Source organism: Scyliorhinus torazame, chromosome 1 (genome assembly GCF_047496885.1).
Source record: "Scyliorhinus torazame isolate Kashiwa2021f chromosome 1, sScyTor2.1, whole genome shotgun sequence".
NCBI lineage: Eukaryota > Metazoa > Chordata > Chondrichthyes > Carcharhiniformes > Scyliorhinidae > Scyliorhinus > Scyliorhinus torazame.
Window position 1 is genome coordinate 425,573,179 of NC_092707.1, and position 23,747 is coordinate 425,596,925.

The window sequence follows — 23,747 nt, forward strand, 5'->3', positions numbered from 1 at the left end:
GGCCTGGGATACCCTGCCTGCAACAGTAGTGGACTCGCCAACACTAAGGACATTCAAATGGTCATTGGATAGACATATGGACGATAAGGGAATAGTGTAGATGGGCTTTAGAGTGGTTTCACAGGTCGGCGCAACATCGAGGGCCGAAGGGCCTGTACTGCGCTGTAATGTTCTATGTTCTATACTCAAATCCTCTCACTATGAAGACCAACATACAATTTGCCTTCTTTACTGCCTGCTGTACCACATTATACTGCCTCTGCCATGCATGTGCCCACTCACTCAGCCTGTCCAAATCCCACTGAAGCATCTCTGCATCCTCCTCACAGCTCACCCTCACACCCAGGGTGTGTGGAGATAATACATTTAATTCCCTCATCCAAATCATTAATCTACAATGTGAACTGTTGGGGTTCTAGCACAGATCCCTGCGGTACCCCACTAGTCACTGCCTGCCAATCAGAAAAAGACCCATTTATTCCAACCTTTTGCTTCCTGTCTGCTAACCATCTCAAGACACTACCCACAATCCCATACACTTTAATTTTACATATTCATCTGCTGTATGAGACTTTGTCGAAAGCCTTCTGAAAGTCTAAATAAATCACATCCACTGGTTCTCCCTGGTCAACTCTACTAGTGACTACTACTACTTCAAAGAATTCTAGTAGATTTGTTAACCGTGATTTCCCGTTTGTAAATCCATGTTGACTTGGTCTGATTACACCCCTGCTTTCCAAATGTTGTGCTGTGAAATCCTTGATAATGGACTCCAGCAACTTCTTGTTTCAGTAAAGAAAATCAGAATTCCAGTTTCCCTTTTGTTTTTCTCGACAGCAAGTCTACTACATGAAGGAGACTCACGGGATTGTGGTGACAGATCTGGCCTTTCTGCCTGATGTGGGTCCAACGAGGATTGGGACAGGAGGAAACGAGGCAGCGTTGTTGAGTGTCGCCGTCGACAGTCGGTGTAAACTGCACCTGGTGCCAAGCCGGCGTAAGTCGGAGTTATTCTCTATCCAGTTGTGTTGCTTCCTCCCTGGGGCCTGGCTGCTGCTGACCTCTGCCTCTCGGGTGGCTGCTCTTTGCTTTCTTGCTTGTAGGGAAGACAGTGGTACGGTGGGAATGATACCAGAGGCCCAGGCTAATTCTCTGTGGACACGGGCAGCTGGTGCAATTTAAAAATTAAATGATAATTCTGGAATATAAAGCTAGTTTCAGCCATGGTGACCATGACAACGATCATTAATTGTTGTAAAATGATTCGCTCATGTCCTTTAGGAAGGAAATCTGCCATCCTTACCCGCTCTGGCCCTCCTGACCTCAGTCCCACAGTGATGTGGCTGACTCGTCAATGTCCTCTGGAATGGCCGAGCAAGTCACTCCTTTCACGGGCTCTTTGGGATGGGAAATAAATGGTGGCCCAGTCCGTGAAGGATTAATTTAAAGAAAAGCCCAAGCTTGCGTTAACATCCGAGTTTAAAAAGTTGTGCAGACAGGATATTGAACCATTGGGGACAATCAGGCTTTCTCATTGGCTGGATGATGACCAGAATGGAACCTCTTCCTGATTGGTCTCTTTGGCAACACATTGAAATAGGAGCAGAATTGTACCATTTGGCCCATCCGCCAGCTCCACCATTCGGGGATCTTCACAGTAAATTCATGTAAGACTACTTGTGACACTAATAAAGGTTATTATTATAAAGAATAATATTTAATACCAACATGACCCACCCTTCAACTCCCTCATCCAAGTCATGAATGAAAATCACAAACAGCAGAGGACCCAGAACTGATCCCTGCGGTACGCCACTGGTAACTGGGATCCAGGCTGAATATTTGCCATCCACCACCACTCTCTGACTTCTATCGGTTAGCCAGTTCGTTATCCAACTGGCCAAATTTCCCACTATCCCATGCCTCCTTACTTTCTGCAGAAGCCTACCATGGGGAACCTTATCAAATGCCTTACTAAAATCCATGTACACTACATCCACTGCTTTACCTTCATCCACATGCTTAGTCACCTCCTCAAAGAATTCAATAAGACTTGTGAGGCAAGACCTACCCCTCACAAATCCGTGCTGACTATCCCTAATCAAGCAGTGTCTTTCCAGATGCTCAGAAATCCTATCCTTCAGTACCCTTTCCATTACCTTGCCTACCACCGAAGTAAGACGAACTGGCCTGTAATTCCCAGGGTTATCCCTAGTCCCTTTTTTGAACAGGGGCACGACATTCGCCACTCTCCAATCCCCTGGTACCACCCCTGTTGACAGTGAGGACGAAAAGATCATTGCCAACGGCTCTGCAATTTCATCTCTTGCTTCCCATAGAATCCTTAGATATATCCCGTCATGCCCGGGGGACTTGTCTATCCTCAGGTTTTTCAAAATGTCCAACACATCTTCCTTCCTAACAAGTATTTCCTCGAGCTTACCAGTCTGTTTCACGCTGTCCTCTCCAACAATATGGCCCCTCTCATTTGTAAATACAGAAGAAAAGTACTCGTTCAAGACCTCTCCTATCTCTTCAGACTCGATACACAATCTCCCGCTACTGTCCTTAATCGGACCTACCCTCGCTCTAATCATTCTCATATTTCTCACATATGTGTAAAAGGCCTTGGGGTTTTCCTTGATCCTACCCGACAAAGATTGTTCATGCCCTCTCTTAGCTTTCCTAAAACAACAGGGTTGTGGTAATGGGAGACTTCAACTTCCCCAATATTGACTGGGACTCACTTAGTGCCAGGGGCTTAGACGGGGCGGAGTTTGTAAGGAGCATCCAGGAGGGCTTCTTAAAACAATATGTAAACAGTCCAACTAGGGAAGGGGCGGTACTGGACCTGGTATTGGGGAATGAGCCCGGCCAGGTGGTAGATGTTTCAGTAGGGGAGCATTTAGGTAACAGTGACCACAATTCAGTAAGTTTTAAAGTACTGGTGGACAAGGATAAGAGTGGTCCGAGGATGAATGTGCTAAATTGGGGGAAGGCTAATTATAACAATATTAGGCGGGAACTGAAGAACATAGATTGGGGGCGGATGTTTGAGGGCAAATCAACATCTGACATGTGGGAGGCTTTCAAGTGTCAGTTGAAAGGAATACAGGACAGGCATGTTCCTGTGAGGAAGAAAGATAAATACGGCAATTTTCGGGAACCTTGGATGACGAGTGATATTGTAGGCCTCGTCAAAAAGAAAAAGGAGGCATTTGTCAGGGCTAAAAGGCTGGGAACAGACGAAGCCTGTGTGGCATATAAGGAAAGTAGGAAGGAACTTAAGCAAGGAGTCAGGAGGGCTAGAAGGGGTCATGAAAAGTCATTGGCAAATAGGGTTAAGGAAAATTTACACGTACAAATAGGGTTAAGGAAAATTTACACGTACATAAAAAGCAAGAGGGTAGCCAGGGAAAGGGTTGGCCCACTGAAGGATAGGCAAGGGAATCTATGTGTGGAGCCAGAGGAAATGGGCGAGGTACTAAATGAATACTTTGCATCAGTATTCACCAAAGAGAAGGAATTGGTAGATGTTGAGTCTGGAGAAGGGGGTGTAGATAGCCTGGGTCACATTGTGATCCAAAAAGACGAGGTGTTGGGTGTCTTAAAAAATATTAAGGTAGATAAGTCCCCAGGGCCGGATGGGATCTACCCCAGAATACTGAAGGAGGCTGGAGAGGAAATTGCTGAGGCCTTGACAGAAATCTTTGGATCCTCGCTGTCTTCAGGGGATGTCCCGGAGGACTGGAGAATAGCCAATGTTGTTCCTCTGTTTAAGAAGGGTAGCAAGGATAATCCCGGGAACTACAGGCCGGTGAGCCTTACTTCAGTGGTAGGGAAATTACTGGAGAGAATTCTTCGAGACAGGATCTACTCCCATTTGGAAGCAAATGGACGTATTAGTGAGAGGCAGCACGGTTTTGTGAAGGGGAGGTCGTGTCTCACTAACTTGATAGAGTTTTTCGAGGAGGTCACTAAGATGATTGATGCAGGTAGGGCAGTAGATGTTGTCTATATGGACTTCAGTAAGGCCTTTGACAAGGTCCCTCATGGTAGACTAGTACAAAAGGTGAAGTCACACGGGATCAGGGGTGAACTGGCAAGGTGGATACAGAACTGGCTAGGCCATAGAAGGCAGAGGGTAGCAATGGAGGGATGCTTTTCTAATTGGAGGGCTGTGACCAGTGGTGTTCCACAGGGATCAGTGCTGGGACCTTTGCTCTTTGTAGTATATATAAATGATTTGGAGGAAAATGTAACTGGTCTGATTAGTAAGTTTGCAGACGACACAAAGGTTGGTGGAATTGCGGATAGCGATGAGGACTGTCTGAGGATACAGCAGGATTTAGATTGTCTGGAGACTTGGGCGGAGAGATGGCAGATGGAGTTTAATCCGGACAAATGTGAGGTAATGCATTTTGGAAGGTCTAATGCAGGTAGGGAATATACAGTGAATGGTAGAACCCTCAAGAGTATTGAAAGTCAAAGAGATCTAGGAGTACAGGTCCACAGGTCATTGAAAGGGGCAACACAGGTGGAGAAGGTAGTCAAGAAGGCATACGGCATGCTTGCCTTCATTGGCCGGGGCATTGAGTATAAGAATTGGCAAGTCATGTTGCAGCTGTATAGAACCTTAGTTAGGCCACACTTGGAGTATAGTGTTCAATTCTGGTCGCCACACTACCAGAAGGATGTGGAGGCTTTAGAGAGGGTGCAGAAGAGATTTACCAGAATGTTGCCTGGTATGGAGGGCATTAGCTATGAGGAGCGGTTGAATAAACTCTGTTTGTTCTCACTGGAACGAAGGAGGTTGCGGGGCGACCTGATAGAGGTATACAAAATTATGAGGGGCATAGACAGAGTGGATAGTCAGAGGCTTTTCCCCAGGGTAGAGGGGTCAATTACTAGGGGGCATAGGTTTAAGGTGAGAGGGGCAAGGTTTAGAGTAGATGTACGAGGCAAGTTTTTTACGCAGAGGGTAGTGGGTGCCTGGAACTCACTACCGGAGGAGGTAGTGGAAGCAGGGACGATAGGGACATTTAAGGGGCATCTTGACAAATATATGAATAGGATGGGAATAGAAGGATACGGACCCAGGAAGTGTAGAAGATTGTAGTTTAGTCGGGCAGTATGGTCGGCACGGGCTTGGAGGGCCGAAGGGCCTGTTCCTGTGCTGTACATTTCTTTGTTCTTTGTTCTTTGTAATCCCTTTCTTCAGTTCCCTCCTGGCTATCTTGTATCCCTCCAATGCCCTGTCTGAACCTTGTTTCCTCAGCCTTACATAAGTCTCCTTTTTCCTCTTAACAAGACATTCAACCTCTCTTGTCAACCATGGTTCCCTCACTCGACCATCTCTTCCCTGCCTGACAGGGACATACATATCAAGGACACGTAGTACCTGTTCCTTGAACAAGTCCCACATTTCACTTGTGCCCTTCCCTGACAGCCTATGTTCCCAATTTATGCACTTCCATTCTTGTCTGACAACATCGTATTTACCCTTCCTCCAATTGTATCTCCCAACCTTAAATGGTAAAGAGAAATGTAGGCCCCCTACAGACAGAAACAGGGGAATGCATAATAAGGGACAAAGAAATGGCTGAGGAATTGAATACATACTTTGGCTTTGTCTACCCAAAAGAGGACACAAATCAGATACCAGAAATGTTGGAAAATGAAAGGTTTAGTGAAAGGGTAGAACTGAGGGAGATCAATATTAGTAGAGAAATGATGCTGGGAAAATTGATGAGATTGAAGGCGGTTAAATCCCCAGGGCCTGAGAATCTGCATCCCAGAGAGCTTAAGGAGGTGGCTCTGGAAATAGTGGATGCTTTGGTGGTCATCTTCCGGGATTCTATAGACTCTGGAACAGTCCCTGCAGATTGGAGGGCAGCTCACATTACTCAAATATTCAAAAAGGAAGGTAGAGAGAAAGCAGGGAATTATAGACCAGTAAGCCTAACATCGGTAGTGGGGAAAATGCTTGAATCCATTATCAAGGGCTTTATAGCAGAACATGTAGAAAGCAGTGGCAGGATCAGTCAGAGTCAGCATGGATTTATGAAGGGAAAATCATGCTTGACAAATCTGTTGGAATTCTTTGAAGATGTAACCAGTACAGTTGACAAGGGGGAGCCAGTTGATGTGATATATTTGGACTTTCAGAAGGCGTTTGACAAAGTCCCGCAAAAGAGATTATTGTGATCCAAAATTAAAGCACATGGGATTGGGGGAACTGTATTGAGGTGGATAGAAAACTGGTTGGCAGAGAGGAAACAAAGAGTAGGGATTAACGGGTCCTTTTCAAATTGGCAGTCAGTAACCAGTGGGGTACCACAGGGATCAGTGCTGGGACCCCAGCTATTCACAATATATATTAATGATTTGGATGAGGGAACAAAATGTAACATCTCAAAGTTTGCAGATGATACCAAGTTAGGTGGGAGAGTGAATTGTGACGAGGATGCAGGATCCTACAGCAAGGTCTGGACAGGTTGGGCGAGTGGGCAAACCAATGGCAGATGCAGTATAATTTGGGTAAATGTTAGGTTATTCACTTTGGAAGCAAAAACAGGAAGGCATATTACTACCTGAATGGTTGTAAATTGGGAGAGGGGAGTGTGCAGCGGGACCTGGGTGTCCTTGTGCACCAGTCGCTGAAGGTAAGCATGCAGGTGCAGCAGGAGGTAAAGAAGGCTAATGGTATGTTGGCCTTCATTGCGAGAGGTTTCGAGTATAGAAGCAGGGATGTGTTGCTGCAATTATACAGGGTCTGGGTGAGGCCACACCTGGAGTATTGTGGGCAGTTTTGGTCTCCTTCTCTGAGGAAGGATGTTCTTGCTCTCGAGGGAGAGCAGCGAAGGTTTACCAGACTGATTCCAGGGATGGCGGGACTGTCATATGAGGAGAGATCCATTCTTCCCATGTCTGTATGGGTTTCACCCCCCATCCCAAAGATGTGCAGGTTAGAATGATTGGCCATGCTAAATTAGCCCTTAATTGGAGAAAAAAGTAAATAATTGGGTATTTTTATATTTAAAAAAATGAGGAGAGATAGATAGATAGAACATTACAGCGCAGTACAGGCCCTTCGGCCCTCGATGTTGCGCCGACCTGTGAAACCTCTCTAAAGCCCATCTACACTATTCCCTTATCGTCCATATGTCTATCCAATGACCATTTGAATGCCCTTAGTGTTGGCGAGTCCACTACTGTTGCAGGCAGGGCATTCCACACCCTTACTACTCTCTGAGTAAAGAACCTACCTCTGACATCTGTCCTATATCTCTCTTCCCTCAATTTAAAGGTATGTCCCCTCGTGCTAGACATCACCATCCGAGGAAAAAGGCTCTCACTGTCACCCTATCCAATCCTCTGATCATCTTGTATGCCTCAATTAAGTCACCTCTTAACCTTCTTCTCTCTAACGAAAATGGCCTCAAGTCCCTCAGCCTTTCCTCATAAGATCTTCCCTCCATACCAGGCAACATTCTGGTAAATCTCCTCTGCACCCTTTCCAATGCTTCCACATCCTTCCTATAATGCGGCGACCAGAATTGCACGCAATACTCCAAATGCGGCCGCACCAGAGATTTGTACAGCTGCAACATGACCTCATGGCTCCGAAACTCAATCCCTCTACCAATAAAAGCTAACACACCGTACGCCTTCTTAACAACCCTCTCAACCTGAGTGGCAACTTTCAGGGATCTATGTACTTGGACACTGAGATCTCTCTGCTCATCCACACTGCCAAGAATCTTACCATTAGCCCAGTACTCTGTCTTCATGTTATTCCTTCCAAACTGAATCACCTCACACTTTTCTGCATTAAACTCCATTTGCCACCTCTCAGCCCAGCGCTGCAGCTTATCTATGTCCCTCTGTAACTTGTAACATCCGTCCGCACTGTCCATAACTCCACCGACTTTAGTGTCATCTGCAAATTTACTCACCCATCCTTCTACGCCCTCCTCCAGGTCATTTATAAAAATGACAAACAGCAGTGGCCCCAAAACAGATCCTTGTGGTACACCACTAGTAACTGGACTCCAGTCTGAACATTTCCCATCAACCACCACCCTTTGTCTTCTTCCAGCTAGCCAATTTCTGATCCAAACTGCTAAATCACCCTGAATCCCATGCCTCCGTATTTTCTGCAGTAGCCTACCGTGGGGAACCTTATCAAACGCTTTACTGAAATCCATATACACCACATCAACTGCTCTACCCTCGTCTACCTGTTTGGTCACCTTCTCAAAGAACTCAATAAGGTTTGTGAGGCACGACCTACCCTTCACCAAACCGTGTTGACTATCTCTAATCAAATTATTCCTTTCCAGATGATTATACATCCTATCTCTTATAAACCTTTCCAAGATTTTGCCCACAACAGAAGTAAGGCTCACTGGTCTATAGTTACCGGGGTTTGTCTAGGTTGGGATTGTTCTCGCTGGAGTTCAGAAGAATGAGGGGGGATCTCATAGAGACGTATAACATTCTGACAGGACTAGACAGGGTAGATGCAGGGAAGATGTTACCAATGATGGGTGTGTCCAGAACCAGGGGTCACAGTCTGAGGATTCAGGGTAAACCATTTCGGACAGAGATAAGGAGACATTCCTTCACCCAGAGAGTGGTGAGCCTGTGGAATTCACTCCCACAGGAAGTAGTTGATGCTAAAACATTGAATATATTCAAGAGGCGGCTGGATATAGCCCTTGGGGAGAATGGGGTCAAAGGCTATGGGGAGAAAGCAGGATGAGGCTATTGAGTTGGATGATCAGCCATGATGGTGATGAATGGCGGAGCAGGCTCGAAGGGCCAAAAGGGCTCCTCCTGCTCCTAGCTTCTATGTATCTATGTATTCAACGATGGAGCATAATATTAGTGTGACAACTAGGCTTACATTAACACTGCAATGAAGTTACTGTGAAAAGCCCCCAGTCGCCACATTCCGGCACCTGTTCGGGTACACAGAGGGAGAATTCAGAATGTCCAATTCAGCTAACAGCACGTCTCTCAGGACTTGTGGGCGGAAACCGGAGCACCCAGAGGAAACCCACACAGACACGGGGAGGACGTGCAGACTCCGCACAGACAGTGACCCAAGCCGGAATCGAACCTGGGACCCTGGAGCTGTGAAGCAACAGTGCTAACCACCATGCTGCCCAATCCACAACCCTCTGGGGTAGAGAATTCCGCAGATTCCCAACCCTTTGAGCCGAGTATGTTCTTCTCATCTCATAATGATCGGCCCTTACTTGCTGCCCGTGATTCCCAGTCTGATTGTGGTCAGGTCAGCAGTGTTGCTGAGGCTGATTGGCTCATTCATCTGAACTGGGACTCTTCTTCCGCCTGGAGGCTCAGTCCCAAACTGGCCGGTGTGCTGCTGATCCCTGGTCCGGCACTGGGCGGGGTGGTCGCTCGCGGGGCGGGGTGGCCCCTCGCTGGGCTGGGCGGGGCGGGGCGGTCCCTCACTGGGCTGGGCGGGGCGGTCCCTCACTGGGCGGGGCGGGGCGGTCCCTCACTTGGCTGGGCGGGGCGGTCCCTCGCAGGGCGGGGCGGTCCCTCACTGGGCTGGGCGGGGCGGTCCCTCACTGGGCTGGGCGGGGCGGTCCCTCACTGGGCGGGGTGGCCCCTCACTGGGCGGGGCGGCCCCTCACTGGGCTGGGCGGCCCCTCACTGGGCGGGGCGGGGCGGCCCCTCACTGGGCGGGGTGGCCCCTCACTGGGCGGGGCAGCCCCTCACTGGGCTGGGCGGGGTGGCCCCTCACTGGGCGGGGTGGCCCCTCACTGGGCTGGGCGGCCCCTCACTGGGCGGGGCGGGGCGGCTCCTCACTGGGCTGGGCGGGGCGGCCCCTCACTGGGCGGGGCGGGGCGGAGCGGCCCCTCACTGGGCTGGGCGGGGTGGCCCCTCACTGGGCTGGGCGGCCCCTCACTGGGCGGGGCGGCCCCTCACTGGGCTGGGCGGCCCCTCACTGGGTGGGGCGGGGTGGTCGCTCACTGGGCGGGGCGGCCCCTCACTGGGCGGGGCGGCCCCTCACTGGGTGGGGCGGGGTGGTCGCTCACTGGGCGGGGCGGCCCCTCACTGGGCGGGGCGGGGTGGTCGCTCACTGGGCGGGGCGGCCCCTCACTGGGCGGGGTGGCCCCTCACTGGGCTGGGCGGCCCCTCACTGGGCTGGGCGGGGCGGCCCCTCACTGGGCGGGGTGGCCCCTCACTGGGCTGGGCGGCCCCTCACTGGGCGGGGCGGCCCCTCACTGGGCGGGGCGGGGTGGCCAATCACTGGGCGGGGTGGGGTGGCCCCTCACTGGGCGGGGCGGGGCGGCCCCTCACTGGGCGGGGCGGGGTGGGGTGGCCCCTCACTGGGTGGGGTGGGGTGGCCCCTCACGGGGCTGGGCGGGGTGGCCCCTCACTGGGCTGGGCGGGGTGGCCCCTCTCTGGGCGGGGTGGCCCCTCACTGGGCTGGGCGGGGTGGCCCCTCTCTGGGCGGGGTGGCCCCTCTCTGGGCTGGGGGGGGCGGCCCCTCACTGGGCGGGGCGGGGTGGCCCCTCACTGGGCTGGGTGGGGTGGCCCCTCACTGGGCTGGGCGGCCCCTCGCTGGGCGGGGCAGGGCGGCCCCTCACTGGGCGGGGCGGCCCCTCACTGGGCGGGGTGGGGTGGCCCCTCACTGGGCTGGGCGGGGTGGCCCCTCACTGGGCGGGGCGGGGTGGGGTGGCCCCTCACGGGGCTGGGCGGGGTGGCCCCTCACTGGGCGGGGTGGGGCGGCCCCTCACTGGGCTGGGCGGGGCGGCCCCTCACTGGGCTGGGCGGCCCCTCGCTGGGCGGGGCGGGGTGGCCCCTCACTGGGCGGGGCGGGGCGGCCCCTCACGGGGCGGGGCCGCCCCTCACTGGGCGGGGCGGGGCGGCCCCTCACTGGGCGGGGCGGCCCCTCACTGGGCGGGGCGGGGCGGCCCCTCACTGGGCGGGGCGGGGCGGCCCCTCACTGGGCGGGGCGGGGCGGCCCCTCACTGGGCGGGGCGGGGCGGCCCCTCACTGGGCGGGGCGGGGCGGCCCCTCACTGGGCTGGGCGGGGTGGCCCCTCACTGGGCTGGGCGGCCCCTCACGGGGCGGGGCGGCCCCTCACTGGGCGGGGCGGGGCGGCCCCTCACGGGGCGGGGCGGCCCCTCACTGGGCGGGGCGGGGCGGCCCCTCACTGGGCGGGGCGGGGCGGCCCCTCACTGGTCTGGGCGGCCCCTCACTGGGCTGGGCGGGGCGGGGTGGCCCCTCACTGGGCTGGGCTGGGCGGGGCGGCCCCTCACTGGGCTGGGCGGGACGGCCCCTCACTGGGCTGGGCGGGACGGCCCCTCACTGGGCTGGGCGGGGTGGCCCCTCACTGGGCGGGACGGCCCCTCACTGGGCTGGGCGGGACGGCCCCTCACTGGGCTGGGCGGGGCGGCCCCTCACTGGGCTGGGCGGGACGGCCCCTCACTGGGCGGGGCGGGGCGGCCCCTCACTGGGCGGGGCGGGGCGGCCCCTCACTGGGCGGGGCGGGGCGGCCCCTCACTGGGCGGGGCGGGGCGGCCCCTCACTGGGCTGGGCGGGGTGGCCCCTCACTGGGCTGGGCGGCCCCTCACGGGGCGGGGCGGCCCCTCACTGGGCGGGGCGGGGTGGCCCCTCACTGGGCTGGGCGGGGCGGCCCCTCACTGGGCGGGGCGGGGCGGCCCCTCACTGGGCTGGGCGGGGCGGCCCCTCACTGGGCTGGGCGGGGTGGCCCCTCACTGGGCTGGGCGGGGCGGCCCCTCACTGGGCGGGGCGGGCGGCCCCTCACTGGGTGGGGCGGGGCGGCCCCTCACTGGGCGGGGCGGGGCGGCCCCTCACTGGGCTGGGCGGGGTGGGGTGGCCCCTCACTGGGTGGGGCGGGGCGGCCCCTCACTGGGCGGGGCGGCCCCTCACTGGGCTGGGCGGGGCGGGGTGGCCCCTCACTGGGCTGGGCGGGGCGGGGCGGCCCCTCACTGGGCTGGGCGGGGCGGGGCGGCCCCTCACTGGGCTGGGCGGGGCGGGACGGCCCCTCACTGGGCTGGGCGGGGCGGGACGGCCCCTCACTGGGCTGGGTGGGGCGGGGCGGCCCCTCACTGGGCTGGGCGGGGCGGGACGGCCCCTCACTGGGCTGGGTGGGGCGGGGCGGCCCCTCACTGGGCTGGGCGGGGCGGGACGGCCCCTCACTGGGCTGGGCGGGGCGGGACGGCCCCTCACTGGGCTGGGCGGGGCGGGACGGCCCCTCACTGGGCTGGGCGGGGCGGGACGGCCCCTCACTGGGCTGGGCGGGGCGGGACGGCCCCTCACTGGGCTGGGCGGGGCGGCCCCCTCGCTGGGCTGGGCGGGGCGGCCCCTCACTGGGCTGGGCGGGGCGGGGTGGCCCCTCGCTGGGCTGGGCGGGGCGGCCCCTCACTGGGCTGGGCGGGGCGGGGTGGCCCCTCACTGGGCTGGGCGGGGCGGGGTGGCCCCTCGCTGGGCGGGGCGGCCCCTCACTGGGCGGGGCGGCCCCTCACTGGGCTGGGCGGGGCGGGGTGGCCCCTCACTGGGCTGGGCGGGGCGGGGTGGCCCCTCGCTGGGCGGGGTGGCCCCTCGCTGGGCGGGGCGGCCCCTCACTGGGCGGGGTGGCCCCTCGCTGGGCGGGGTGGCCCCTCGCTGGGCGGGGCGGCCCCTCACTGGGCGGGGCGGGGCGGCCCATCACTGGGCGGGGCGGCCCCTCACTGGGCGGGGCGGGGTGGCCCCTCGCTGGGCTGGGCGGGGCGGCCCCTCACTGGGCTGGGCGGCCCCTCACTGGGCGGGGCGGGGCGGCCCATCACTGGGCTGGGCGGCCCCTCACTGGGCGGGGCGGGGCGGCCCATCACTGGGCGGGGCGGCCCCTCACTGGGCGGGGCGGGGCGGCCCCTCACTGGGCTGGGCGGGGCGGTCCCTCACTGGGCGGGGCGGCCCCTCACTGGGTGGGGCGGGGCGGCCCCTCACTGGGTGGGGCGGGGCGGCCCCTCACTGGGTGGGGCGGGGCGGCCCCTCACTGGGCGGGGCGGGGCGGCCCCTCACTGGGCGGGGCGGGGCGGCCCCTCACTGGGCGGGGCGGCCCCTCACTGGGCGGGGCGAGTTGGCCCCCTCACTGGGTTGGGCGGGGCGGGGCGGCCCCTCACTGGGCTGGGCTGGGCGGGGCGGCCCCTCGCTGGGCTGGGCGGGGCGGCCCCTCACTGGGCTGGGCGGGGCGGGACGGCCCCTCACTGGGCTGGGCGGGGCGGGACGGCCCCTCACTGGGCTGGGTGGGGCGGGGTGGCCCCTCACTGGGCTGGGCGGGGCGGCCCCCTCACTGGGCTGGGCGGGGCGGCCCCTCACTGGGCTGGGCGGGGCGGGGTGGCCCCTCGCGGGGCGGGGCGGCCCATCACTGGGCGGGGCGGCCCCTCACTGGGCGGGGCGGGGCGGCCCCTCACTGGGCTGGGCGGGGCGGGGTGGCCCCTCGCTGGGCTGGGCGGGGCGGCCCCTCACTGGGCTGGGCGGGGCGGGGTGGCCCCTCGCTGGGCGGGGCGGCCCCTCACTGGGCGGGGCGGGGCGGCCCCTCACTGGGCTGGGCGGGGCGGCCCCTCACTGGGCGGGGCGGTCCCTCACTGGGCGGGGCGGTCCCTCACTGGGCGGGGCGGCCCCTCACTGGGCGGGGCGGCCCCTCACTGGGCGGGGCGGGGCGGCCCATCACTGGGCGGGGCGGCCCCTCACTGGGCGGGGCGGGGCGGCCCCTCACTGGGCGGGGCGGGGCGGCCCCTCACTGGGCTGGGCGGGGCGGTCCCTCACTGGGCGGGGCGGCCCCTCACTGGGCGGGGCGGGGCGGCCCCTCGCTGGGCGGGGCGGGGCGGCCCCTCACTGGGCGGGGCGGGGCGGCCCCTCACTGGGCGGGGCGGGGCGGCCCCTCACTGGGCGGGGCGGGGCGGCCCCTCACTGGGCGGGGCGGGGCGGCCCCTCACTGGGCTGGGCGGGGCGGCCCCTCACTGGGCTGGGCGGGGCGGGGCGGCCCCTCACTGGGCTGGGCGGGGCGGGGTGGCCCCTCACTGGGCGGGGCGGGGCGGGGTGGCCCCTCACTGGGCGGGGCGGGGCGGGGCGGCCCCTCACTGGGCTGGGCGGGGCGGGGTGGCCCCTCACTGGGCGGGGCGGGGCGGGGCGGCCCCTCACTGGGCGGGGCGGGGCGGCCCCTCACTGGGCTGGGCTGGGCGGGGCGGCCCCTCACTGGGCGGGGCGGGGCGGCCCCTCACTGGGCTGGGTGGCCCCTCACTGGGCGGGGCGGGGCGGCCCCTCACTGGGCTGGGCGGGGCGGCCCCGGGCTGGGCGGGGCGGCCCCTCACTGGGCTGGGTGGTCCCTCACTGGGCTGGGCGGGGCGGCCCCTCACTGGGCTGGGCGGGGCGGCCCCGGGCTGGGCGGGGCGGCCCCTCACTGGGCGGGGCGGGGCGGCCCCTCACTGGGCTGGGCGGGGCGGTCCCTCACTGGGCGGGGCGGGGCGGCCCCTCACTGGGCTGGGCGGGGCGGTCCCTCACTGGGCGGGGCGGGGCGGCCCCTCACTGGGCTGGGCGGGGCGGCCCCTCACTGGGCTGGGCGGGGCGGTCCCTCACTGGGCGGGGCGGCCCCTCACTGGGCTGGGCGGGGCGGGGTGGCCCCTCGCTGGGCTGGGCGGGGCGGCCCCTCACTGGGCTGGGCGGGGCGGGGCGGCCCCTCACTGGGCGGGGCGGGGCGGCCCATCACTGGGCGGGGCGGGACGGGGTGGCCCCTCACTGGGCTGGGCGGGGCGGGGTGGCCCCTCGCTGGGCTGGGCGGGGCGGCCCCTCACTGGGCTGGGCGGGGCGGGGTGGCCCCTCGCTGGGCTGGGCGGGGCGGCCCCTCACTGGGCTGGGCGGCCCCTCACTGGGCGGGGCGGGGCGGCCCATCACTGGGCGGGGCGGCCCCTCACTGGGCGGGGCGGGGCGGCCCATCACTGGGCGGGGCGGCCCCTCACTGGGCGGGGCGGGGCGGCCCCTCACTGGGCTGGGCGGGGCGGTCCCTCACTGGGCGGGGCGGCCCCTCACTGGGTGGGGCGGGGCGGCCCCTCACTGGGTGGGTCGGGGCGGCCCCTCACTGGGCGGGGCGGGGCGGCCCCTCACTGGGCGGGGCGGGGCGGCCCCTCACTGGGCGGGGCGGCCCCTCACTGGGCGGGGCGAGTTGGCCCCCTCACTGGGTTGGGCGGGGCGGGGCGGCCCCTCACTGGGCTGGGCTGGGCGGGGCGGCCCCTCGCTGGGCGGGGCGGGACGGCCCCTCACTGGGCTGGGCTGGGCGGGGTGGCCCCTCACTGGGCGGGGCGGGACGGCCCCTCACTGGGCTGGGTGGGGCGGGGTGGCCCCTCACTGGGCTGGGCGGGGCGGCCCCCTCACTGGGCTGGGCGGGGCGGCCCCTCACTGGGCTGGGCGGGGCGGGGTGGCCCCTCGCTGGGCGGGGCGGCCCCTCACTGGGCGGGGCGGGGCGGCCCCTCACTGGGCGGGGCGGGGCGGCCCATCACTGGGCGGGGCGGCCCCTCACTGGGCGGGGCGGGGCGGCCCCTCACTGGGCTGGGCGGGGCGGGGTGGCCCCTCGCTGGGCTGGGCGGGGCGGCCCCTCACTGGGCGGGGCGGCCCCTCACTGGGCGGGGCGGGGCGGCCCCTCACTGGGCTGGGCGGGGCGGCCCCTCACTGGGCTGGGCGGGGCGGCCCCTCACTGGGCGGGGCGGGGCGGCCCCTCACTGGGCGGGGCGGCCCCTCACTGGGCGGGGCGGCCCCTCACTGGGCGGGGCGGCCCCTCACTGGGCGGGGCGGCCCCTCACTGGGCGGGGCGGGGCGGCCCCTCACTGGGCGGGGCGGCCCATCACTGGGCGGGGCGGCCCCTCACTGGGCGGGGCGGGGCGGCCCCTCACTGGGCGGGGCGGGGCGGCCCCTCACTGGGCTGGGCGGGGCGGTCCCTCACTGGGCGGGGCGGCCCCTCACTGGGTGGGGCGGGGCGGCCCCTCACTGGGCGGGGCGGGGCGGCCCTCGCTGGGCGGGGCGGGGTGGCCCCTCACTGGGCGGGGCGGGCTGGCCCCCTCACTGGGCTGGGCGGGGCGGCCCCTCACTGGGCGGGGCGGGGCGGCCCCTCACTGGGCTGGGCGGGGCGGCCCCTCACTGGGCGGGGCGGGGCGGCCCCTCACTGGGCGGGGCGGGGCGGCCCCTCACTGGGCGGGGCGGGGCGGCCCCTCACTGGGCGGGGCGGGGCGGCCCCTCACTGGGCTGGGCGGGGCGGCCCCTCACTGGGCTGGGCGGGCTGGCCCCCTCACTGGGCTGGGCTGGGCGGGGCGGCCCCTCACTGGGCGTGGCGGGGTGGCCCCTCACTGGGCTGGGCGGGGCGGCCCCTCACTGGGCTGGGTGGCCCCTCACTGGGCGGGGCGGGGTGGTCCCTCACTGGGCTGGGCGGGGCGGCCCCTCACTGGGCGGGGCGGGGCGGCCCCTCACTGGGCTGGGCGGGGCGGCCCCTCACTGGGCGTGGCGGGGTGGCCCCTCACTGGGCTGGGTGGCCCCTCACTGGGCGGGGCGGGGTGGTCCCTCACTGGGCTGGGCGGGGCGGCCCCTCACTGGGCGGGGCGGGGCGGCCCCTCACTGGGCTGGGCGGGGCGGTCCCTCACTGGGCTGGGCGGGGCGGTCCCTCACTGGGCGGGGCGGGGCGGCCCCTCACTGGGCTGGGCGGGGCGGCCCCTCACTGGGCGGGGCGGGGCGGTCCCTCACTGGGCGGGGCGGGGCGGCCCCTCACTGGGCTGGGCGGGGCGGTCCCTCACTGGGCGGGGCGGCCCCTCACTGGGCTGGGCGGGGCGGTCCCTCACTGGGCGGGGCGGGGCGGCCCCTCACTGGGCTGGGCGGGGCGGCCCCTCACTGGGCTGGGCGGGGCGGCCCCTCACTGGGCGGGGCGGGGCGGCCCCTCACTGGGCGGGGCGGGGCGGCCCCTCACTGGGCGGGGCGGGGCGGCCCCTCACTGGGCTGGGCGGGGCGGCCCCTCACTGGCCGGGGCGGGTTGGCCCCCTCACTGGGTTGGGCGGGGCGGGGCGGCCCCTCACTGGGCTGGGCGGGGCGGCCCCTCACTGGGCTGGGCGGGGCGGGACGGCCCCTCACTGGGCTGGGCGGGGTGGGGCGGCCCCTCACTGGGTGGGGCGGGGTGGGGTGGCCCCTCACTGGGCTGGGCGGGGCGGCCCCTCACTGGGCTGGGCGGGGCGGGGTGGCCCCTCACTGGGTGGGGCGGGGCGGCCCCTCACTGGGCGGGGCGGGGCGGCCCCTCACTGGGTGGGGCGGGGCGGCCCCTCACTGGGCGGGGCGGCCCCTCACTGGGCGGGGCGGCCCCTCACTGGGCTGGGCGGCCCCTCACTGGGCGGGGCGGGGCGGCCCATCACTGGGCGGGGCGGCCCCTCACTGGGCGGGGCGGCCCCTCACTGGGCGGGGCGGGGCGGCCCCTCACTGGGCTGGGCGGGGCGGCCCCTCACTGGGCGGGGCGGGGTGGCCCCTCACTGGGCTGGGCGGGGCGGGGCGGCCCCTCACTGGGCTGGGCGGGGCGGGCTGGCCCCCTCACTGGGCGGGGCGGGGCGGGGCGGCCCCTCACTGGGCTGGGCGGGGCGGGGTGGCCCCTCACTGGGCTGGGCGGGGCGGGACGGCCCCTCACTGGGCGGGGCGGCCCCTCACTGGGCGGGGCGGGGTGGCCCATCACTGGGCGGGGCGGCCCCTCACTGGGCGGGGCGGGGCGGCCCCTCACTGGGCTGGGCGGGGCGGCCCCTCACTGGGCGGGGCGGGGCGGCCCCTCACTGGGCTGGGCGGGGCGGGCTGGCCCCCTCACTGGGCGGGGCGGGGCGGGGCGGCCCCTCACTGGGCTGGGCGGGGTGGCCCCTCACTGGGCTGGGCGGGGCGGGGTGGCCCCTCACTGGGCTGGGCGGGGCGGGGCGGCCCCTCACTGGGCGGGGCGGGGCGGCCCCTCACTGGGCGGGGCGGGGCGGCCCCTCACTGGGCGGGGCGGGGCGGCCCCTCACTGGGCGGGGCGGGGCGGCCCCTCACTGGGCGGGGCGGGGCGGGGCGGCCCCTCACTGGGCGGGGCGGGGTGGCCCCTCACTGGGCGGGGCGGGGCGGCCCCTCACTGGGCGGGGCGGGGCGGCCCCTCACTGGGCGGGGCGGGGCGGCCCCTCACTGGGCGGGGCGGGGCGGCCCCTCACTGGGCGGGGCGGGGCGGCCCCTCACTGGGCGGGGCGGGGCGGCCCCTCACTGGGCTGGGCGGGGCGGGGCGGCCCCTCACTGGGCTGGGCGGGGCGGGGCGGCCCCTCACTGGGCTGGGCGGGGCGGCCCCTCACTGGGCGGGGCGGCCCCTCACTGGGCTGGGCGGGGTGGCCCCTCACTGGGCGGGGCGGGGCGGGGTGGCCCCTCACTGGGCTGGGCGGGGCGGCCCCTCACTGGGCAGGGCGGGGCGGCCCCTCACTGGGCTGGGCGGGGCGGCCCCTCACTGGGCGTGGCGGGGTGGCCCCTCACTGGGCGGGGCGGGGCGGGGCGGCCCCTCACTGGGCTGGGCGGGGCGGCCCCTCACTGGGCTGGGCGGGGCGGCCCCTCACTGGGCGGGGCGGCCCCTCACTGGGCGTGGCGGGGTGGCCCCTCACTGGGCTGGGCTGGGCGGGGCGGCCCCTCACTGGGCGGGGCGGGGCGACCCCTCACTGGGCGGGGCGGGGCGGCCCCTCACTGGGCGGGGCGGGGCGGCCCCTCACTGGGTGGGGCGGGGCGGCCCCTCACTGGGCTGGGCGGGGCGGCCCCTCGCTGGGCGGGGCGGGGCGGCCCCTCACTGGGCGGGGCGGCCCCTCACTGGGCGGGGCGGCCCCTCACTGGGCGGGGCGGGGCGGCCCCTCACTGGGCTGGGCGGGGCGGCCCCTCACTGGGCTGGGCGGGGCGGCCCCTCACTGGGCTGGGCGGGGCGGCCCCTCACTGGGCGGGGCGGGGTGGCCCCTCACTGGGCTGGGCGGGGCGGCCCCTCACTGGGCGGGGCGGGGTGGCCCCTCACTGGGCTGGGCGGGGCGGCCCATCACTGGGCGGGGCGGGGCGGCCCCTCACTGGGCTGGGCGGGGTGGCCCCTCACTGGGCGGGGCTGGGCGGCCCCTCACTGGGCGGGGTGGCCCCTCACTGGGCGGGGCGGGGTGGCCCCCTCACTGGGCTGGGCGGGGCGGCCCCTCACTGGGCTGGGCGGGGTGGCCCCTCACTGGGCGGGGCTGGGCGGCCCCTCACTGGGCGGGGTGGCCCCTCACTGGGCGGGGCGGGGCGGCCCCTCACTGGGCGGGGCTGGGCGGCCCCTCACTGGGCGGGGTGGCCCCTCACTGGGCGGGGCGGGGCGGCCCCTCACTGGGCGGGGCGGCCCCTCACTGGGCGGGGCGGGGCGGCCCCTCACTGGGCGGGGCGGGGTGGCCCCTCACTGGGCTGGGCGGGGCGGCCCCTCACTGGGCTGGGCGGGGCGGGGCGGCCCCTCACTGGGCTGGGTGGCCCCTCACTGGGCGGGGCGGGGTGGCCCCTCACTGGGCTGGGCGGGGCGGCCCCTCACTGGGCTGGGCTGGGCGGGGCGGCCCCTCACTGGGCGGGGCGGGGCGGCCCCTCACTGGGCTGGGCGGGGCGGCCCCTCACTGGGCTGGGCGGGGCGGCCCCTCACTGGGCTGGGCGGGGCGGTCCCTCACTGGGCGGGGCGGGGCGGCCCCTCACTGGGCTGGGCGGGGCGGCCCCTCACTGGGCGGGGCGGCCCCTCACTGGGCTGGGCGGGGCGGCCCCTCACTGGGCGGGGCGGCCCCTCACTGGGCGGGGCGGCCCCTCACTGGGCGGGGTGGGGCGGCCCCTCACTGGGCGGGGCGGCCCCTCACTGGGCTGGGCGGGGCGGCCCCTCACTGGGCGGGGCGGGGCGGCCCCTCACTGGGCTGGGCGGGGCGGCCCCTCACTGGGCTGGGCGGGGCGGCCCCTCACTGGGCTGGGCGGGGCGGCCCCTCACTGGGCTGGGCGGGGCGGCCCCTCACTGGGCTGGGCGGGGCGGCCCCTCACTGGGCTGGGCGGGGCGGCCCCTCACTGGGCTGGGCTGGGCGGGACGGCCCCTCACTGGGCTGGGCGGGGCGGCCCCTCACTGGGCTGGGCGGGGCGGCCCCTCACTGGGCTGGGCGGGGCGGCCCCTCACTGGGCGGGGCGGGGCGGCCCCTCACTGGGCGGGGCGGGGCGGCCCCTCACTGGGCGGGGCGGGGCGGCCCCTCACTGGGCGGGGCGGGGCGGCCCCTCACTGGGCTGGGCGGCCCCTCACTGGGCTGGGCGGCCCCTCACTGGGCTGGGCGGCCCCTCACTGGGCGGGGCGGCCCCTCACTGGGCTGGGCGGCCCCTCACTGGGCTGGGCGGGGCGGCCCCTCACTGGGCTGGGCGGCCCCTCACTGGGCGGGACGGGGCGGCCCCTCACTGGGCTGGGCAGCCCCTCACTGGGCGGGGCGGGGTGGCCCCTCACTGGGCGGGGCGGGGCGGCCCCTCACTGGGCGGGGCGGGGCGGCCCCTCACTGGGCGGGGTGGCCCCTCACTGGGCTGGGCGGGGTGGCCCCTCACTGGGCGGGGCGGGGCGGCCCCTCACTGGGCGGGGCGGGGCGGCCCCTCACTGGGCGGGGCGGCCCCTCACTGGGCTGGGCGGGGCGGCCCCTCACTTGGCGGGGCGGGGTGGCCCCTCACTGGGCTGGGTGGGGTGGCCCCTCACTGGGCGGGGTGGCCCCTCACTGGGCGGGGCGGGGTGGCCCCTCACTGGGCTGGGCGGGGCGGCCCCTCACTGGGCGGGGCGGGGCGGCCCCTCACTGGGCTGGGCGGGGCGGCCCCTCACTGGGCGGGGCGGGGTGGGGCGGCCCCTCACTGGGCGGGGCGGCCCCTCACTGGGCTGGACGGGGCGGCCCCTCACTGGGCTGGACGGGGCGGCCCCTCACTGGGCGGGGCGGGGCGGCCCCTCACTGGGCGGGGCGGGGCGGCCCCTCACTGGGCGGGGCGGGGCGGCCCCTCACTGGGCTGGGCGGCCCCTCACTGGGCTGGGCGGCCCCTCACTGGGCTGGGCGGCCCCTCACTGGGCTGGGCGGCCCCTCACTGGGCTGGGCGGCCCCTCACTGGGCTGGGCGGCCCCTCACTGGGCGGGGCGGCCCCTCACTGGGCTGGGCGGCCCCTCACTGGGCTGGGCGGCCCCTCACTGGGCTGGGCTGGGCGGCCCCTCGCTGGGCTGGGCGGGGCGGCCCCTCACTGGGCGGGGCGGGGCGGCCCCTCACTGGGCGGGGTGGCCTCTCACTGGGCTGGGCTGGGCGGCCCCTCACTGGGCTGGGCTGGGCGGGGCGGCCCCTCACTGGGCTGGGCGGGGCGGCCCCTCACTGGGCGGGGCGGGGCGGCCCCTCACTGGGATGGGCGGAGAGGCCCCTCACTGGGCGGGGTGGCCCCTCGCGGGGCGGGGCGGTGAGGCCCCTCGCTGGGCTGGGCGGAGAGGCCCCTCGCTGGGCTGGGCGGAGAGGCCCCTCGCTGGGCTGGGCGGAGAGGCCCCTCGCTGGGCTGGGCGGAGAGGCCCCTCGCTGGGCTGGGCGGAGAGGCCCCTCGCTGGGCTGGGCGGAGAGGCCCCTCGCTGGGCTGGGCGGAGAGGCCCCTCGCTGGGCTGGGCGGAGAGGCCCCTCGCTGGGCTGGGCGGAGAGGCCCCTCGCTGGGCTGGGCGGAGAGGCCCCTCGCTGGGCTGGGCGGAGAGGCCCCTCGCTGGGCTGGGCGGAGAGGCCCCTCGCTGGGCTGGGCGGAGAGGCCCCTCGCTGGGCTGGGCGGAGAGGCCCCTCGCTGGGCTGGGCGGAGAGGCCCCTCGCTGGGCTGGGCGGAGAGGCCCCTCGCTGGGCTGGGCGGAGAGGCCCCTCGCTGGGCTGGGCGGAGAGGCCCCTCGCTGGGCTGGGCGGAGAGGCCCCTCGCTGGGCTGGGCGGAGAGGCCCCTCGCTGGGCTGGGCGGAGAGGCCCCTCGCTGGGCTGGGCGGAGAGGCCCCTCGCTGGGCTGGGCGGAGAGGCCCCTCGCTGGGCTGGGCGGAGAGGCCCCTCGCTGGGCTGGGCGGAGAGGCCCCTCGCTGGGCTGGGCGGAGAGGCCCCTCGCTGGGCTGGGCGGAGAGGCCCCTCGCTGGGCTGGGCGGAGAGGCCCCTCGCTGGGCTGGGCGGAGAGGCCCCTCGCTGGGCTGGGCGGAGAGGCCCCTCACTGACATCTGACATGTGGGAGGCTTTCAAGTGGCAGTTGAAAGGAATACAGGACAGGCATGTTCCTGTGAGGAAGAAAGATAAATACGGCAATTTTCGGGAACCTTGGATGACGAGTGATATTGTAGGCCTCGTCAAAAAGAAAAAGGAGGCATTTGTCAGGGCTAAAAGGCTGGGAACAGACGAAGCCTGCGTGGAATATAAGGAAAGTAGGAAGGAACTTAAGCAAGGAGTCAGGAGGGCTAGAAGGGGTCACGAAAAGTCATTGGCAAATAGGGTTAAGGAAAATCCCAAGGCTTTTTACACGTACATAAAAAGCAAGAGGGTAGCCAGGGAAAGGGTTGGCCCACTGAAGGATAGGCAAGGGAATCTATGTGTGGAGCCAGAGGAAATGGGCGAGGTACTAAATGAATACTTTGCATCAGTATTCACCAAAGAGAAGGAATTGGTAGATGTTGAGTCTGGAGAAGGGGGTGTAGATAGCCTGGGTCACATTGTGATCCAAAAAGACGAGGTGTTGGGTGTCTTAAAAAATATTAAGGTAGATAAGTCCCCAGGGCCGGATGGGATCTACCCCAGAATACTGAAGGAGGCTGGAGAGGTAATTGCTGAGGCCTTGACAGAAATCTTTGGATCCTCGCTGTCTTCAGGGGATGTCGCGGAGGACTGGAGAATAGCCAATGTTGTTCCTCTGTTTAAGAAGGGTAGCAAGGATAATCCCGGGAACTACAGGCACATAGATTCCCTTGCCTATCCTTCAGTGGGCCAACCCTTTCCCTGGCTACCCTCTTGCTTTTTATGTACGTGTAAAAAGCCTTGGGATTTTCCTTAACCCTATTTGCCAATGACTTTTCGTGTGCACCTTACTTCAGTGGTAGGGAAATTGCTGGAGAGAATTCTTCGAGACAGGATCTAAGAAGGCATACGGCATGCTTGCCTTCATTGGCCGGGGCATTGAGTATAAGAATTGGCAAGTCATGTTGCAGCTGTATAGAACCTTAGTTAGGCCACACTTGGAGTATAGTGTTCAATTCTGGTCGCCACACTACCAGAAGGATGTGGAGGCTTTAGAGAGGGTGCAGAAGAGATTTACCAGAATGTTGCCTGGTATGGAGGGCATAAGCTATGAGGAGCGATTGAATAAACTCGGTTTGTTCTCACTGGGACGAAGGAGGTTGAGGGGCGACCTGATAGAGGTATACAAAATTATGAGGGGCATAGACAGAGTGGATAGTCAGAGGCTTTTCCCCAGGGTAGAGGGGTCAATTACTAGGGGGCATAGGTTTAAGGTGAGAGGGGCAAAGTTTAGAGTAGATGTACGAGGCAAGTTTTTTACGCAGAGGGTAGTGGGTGCCTGGAACTCACTACCGGAGGAGGTAGTGGAGGCAGGGACGATAGGGACATTTAAGGGGCATCTTGACAAATATATGAATAGGATGGGAATAGAAGGATACGGACCCAGGAAGTGTAGAAGATTGTAGTTTAGT

General features: G+C 66.8%; 1 protein-coding gene across 1 annotated transcript in view; it reads left to right on the top strand.

The window, feature by feature from the left end:
* preb (prolactin regulatory element binding) overlaps positions 1-23,747 on the top strand; it is a 187,483-nt gene that overhangs the window by 160,495 nt on the left and 3,241 nt on the right. The window contains exon 8 of the mRNA XM_072515536.1: positions 838-997. Within this exon, the coding sequence (XP_072371637.1) occupies positions 838-997 (160 nt within the window). The remainder of the gene's footprint in view (positions 1-837; positions 998-23,747) is intronic.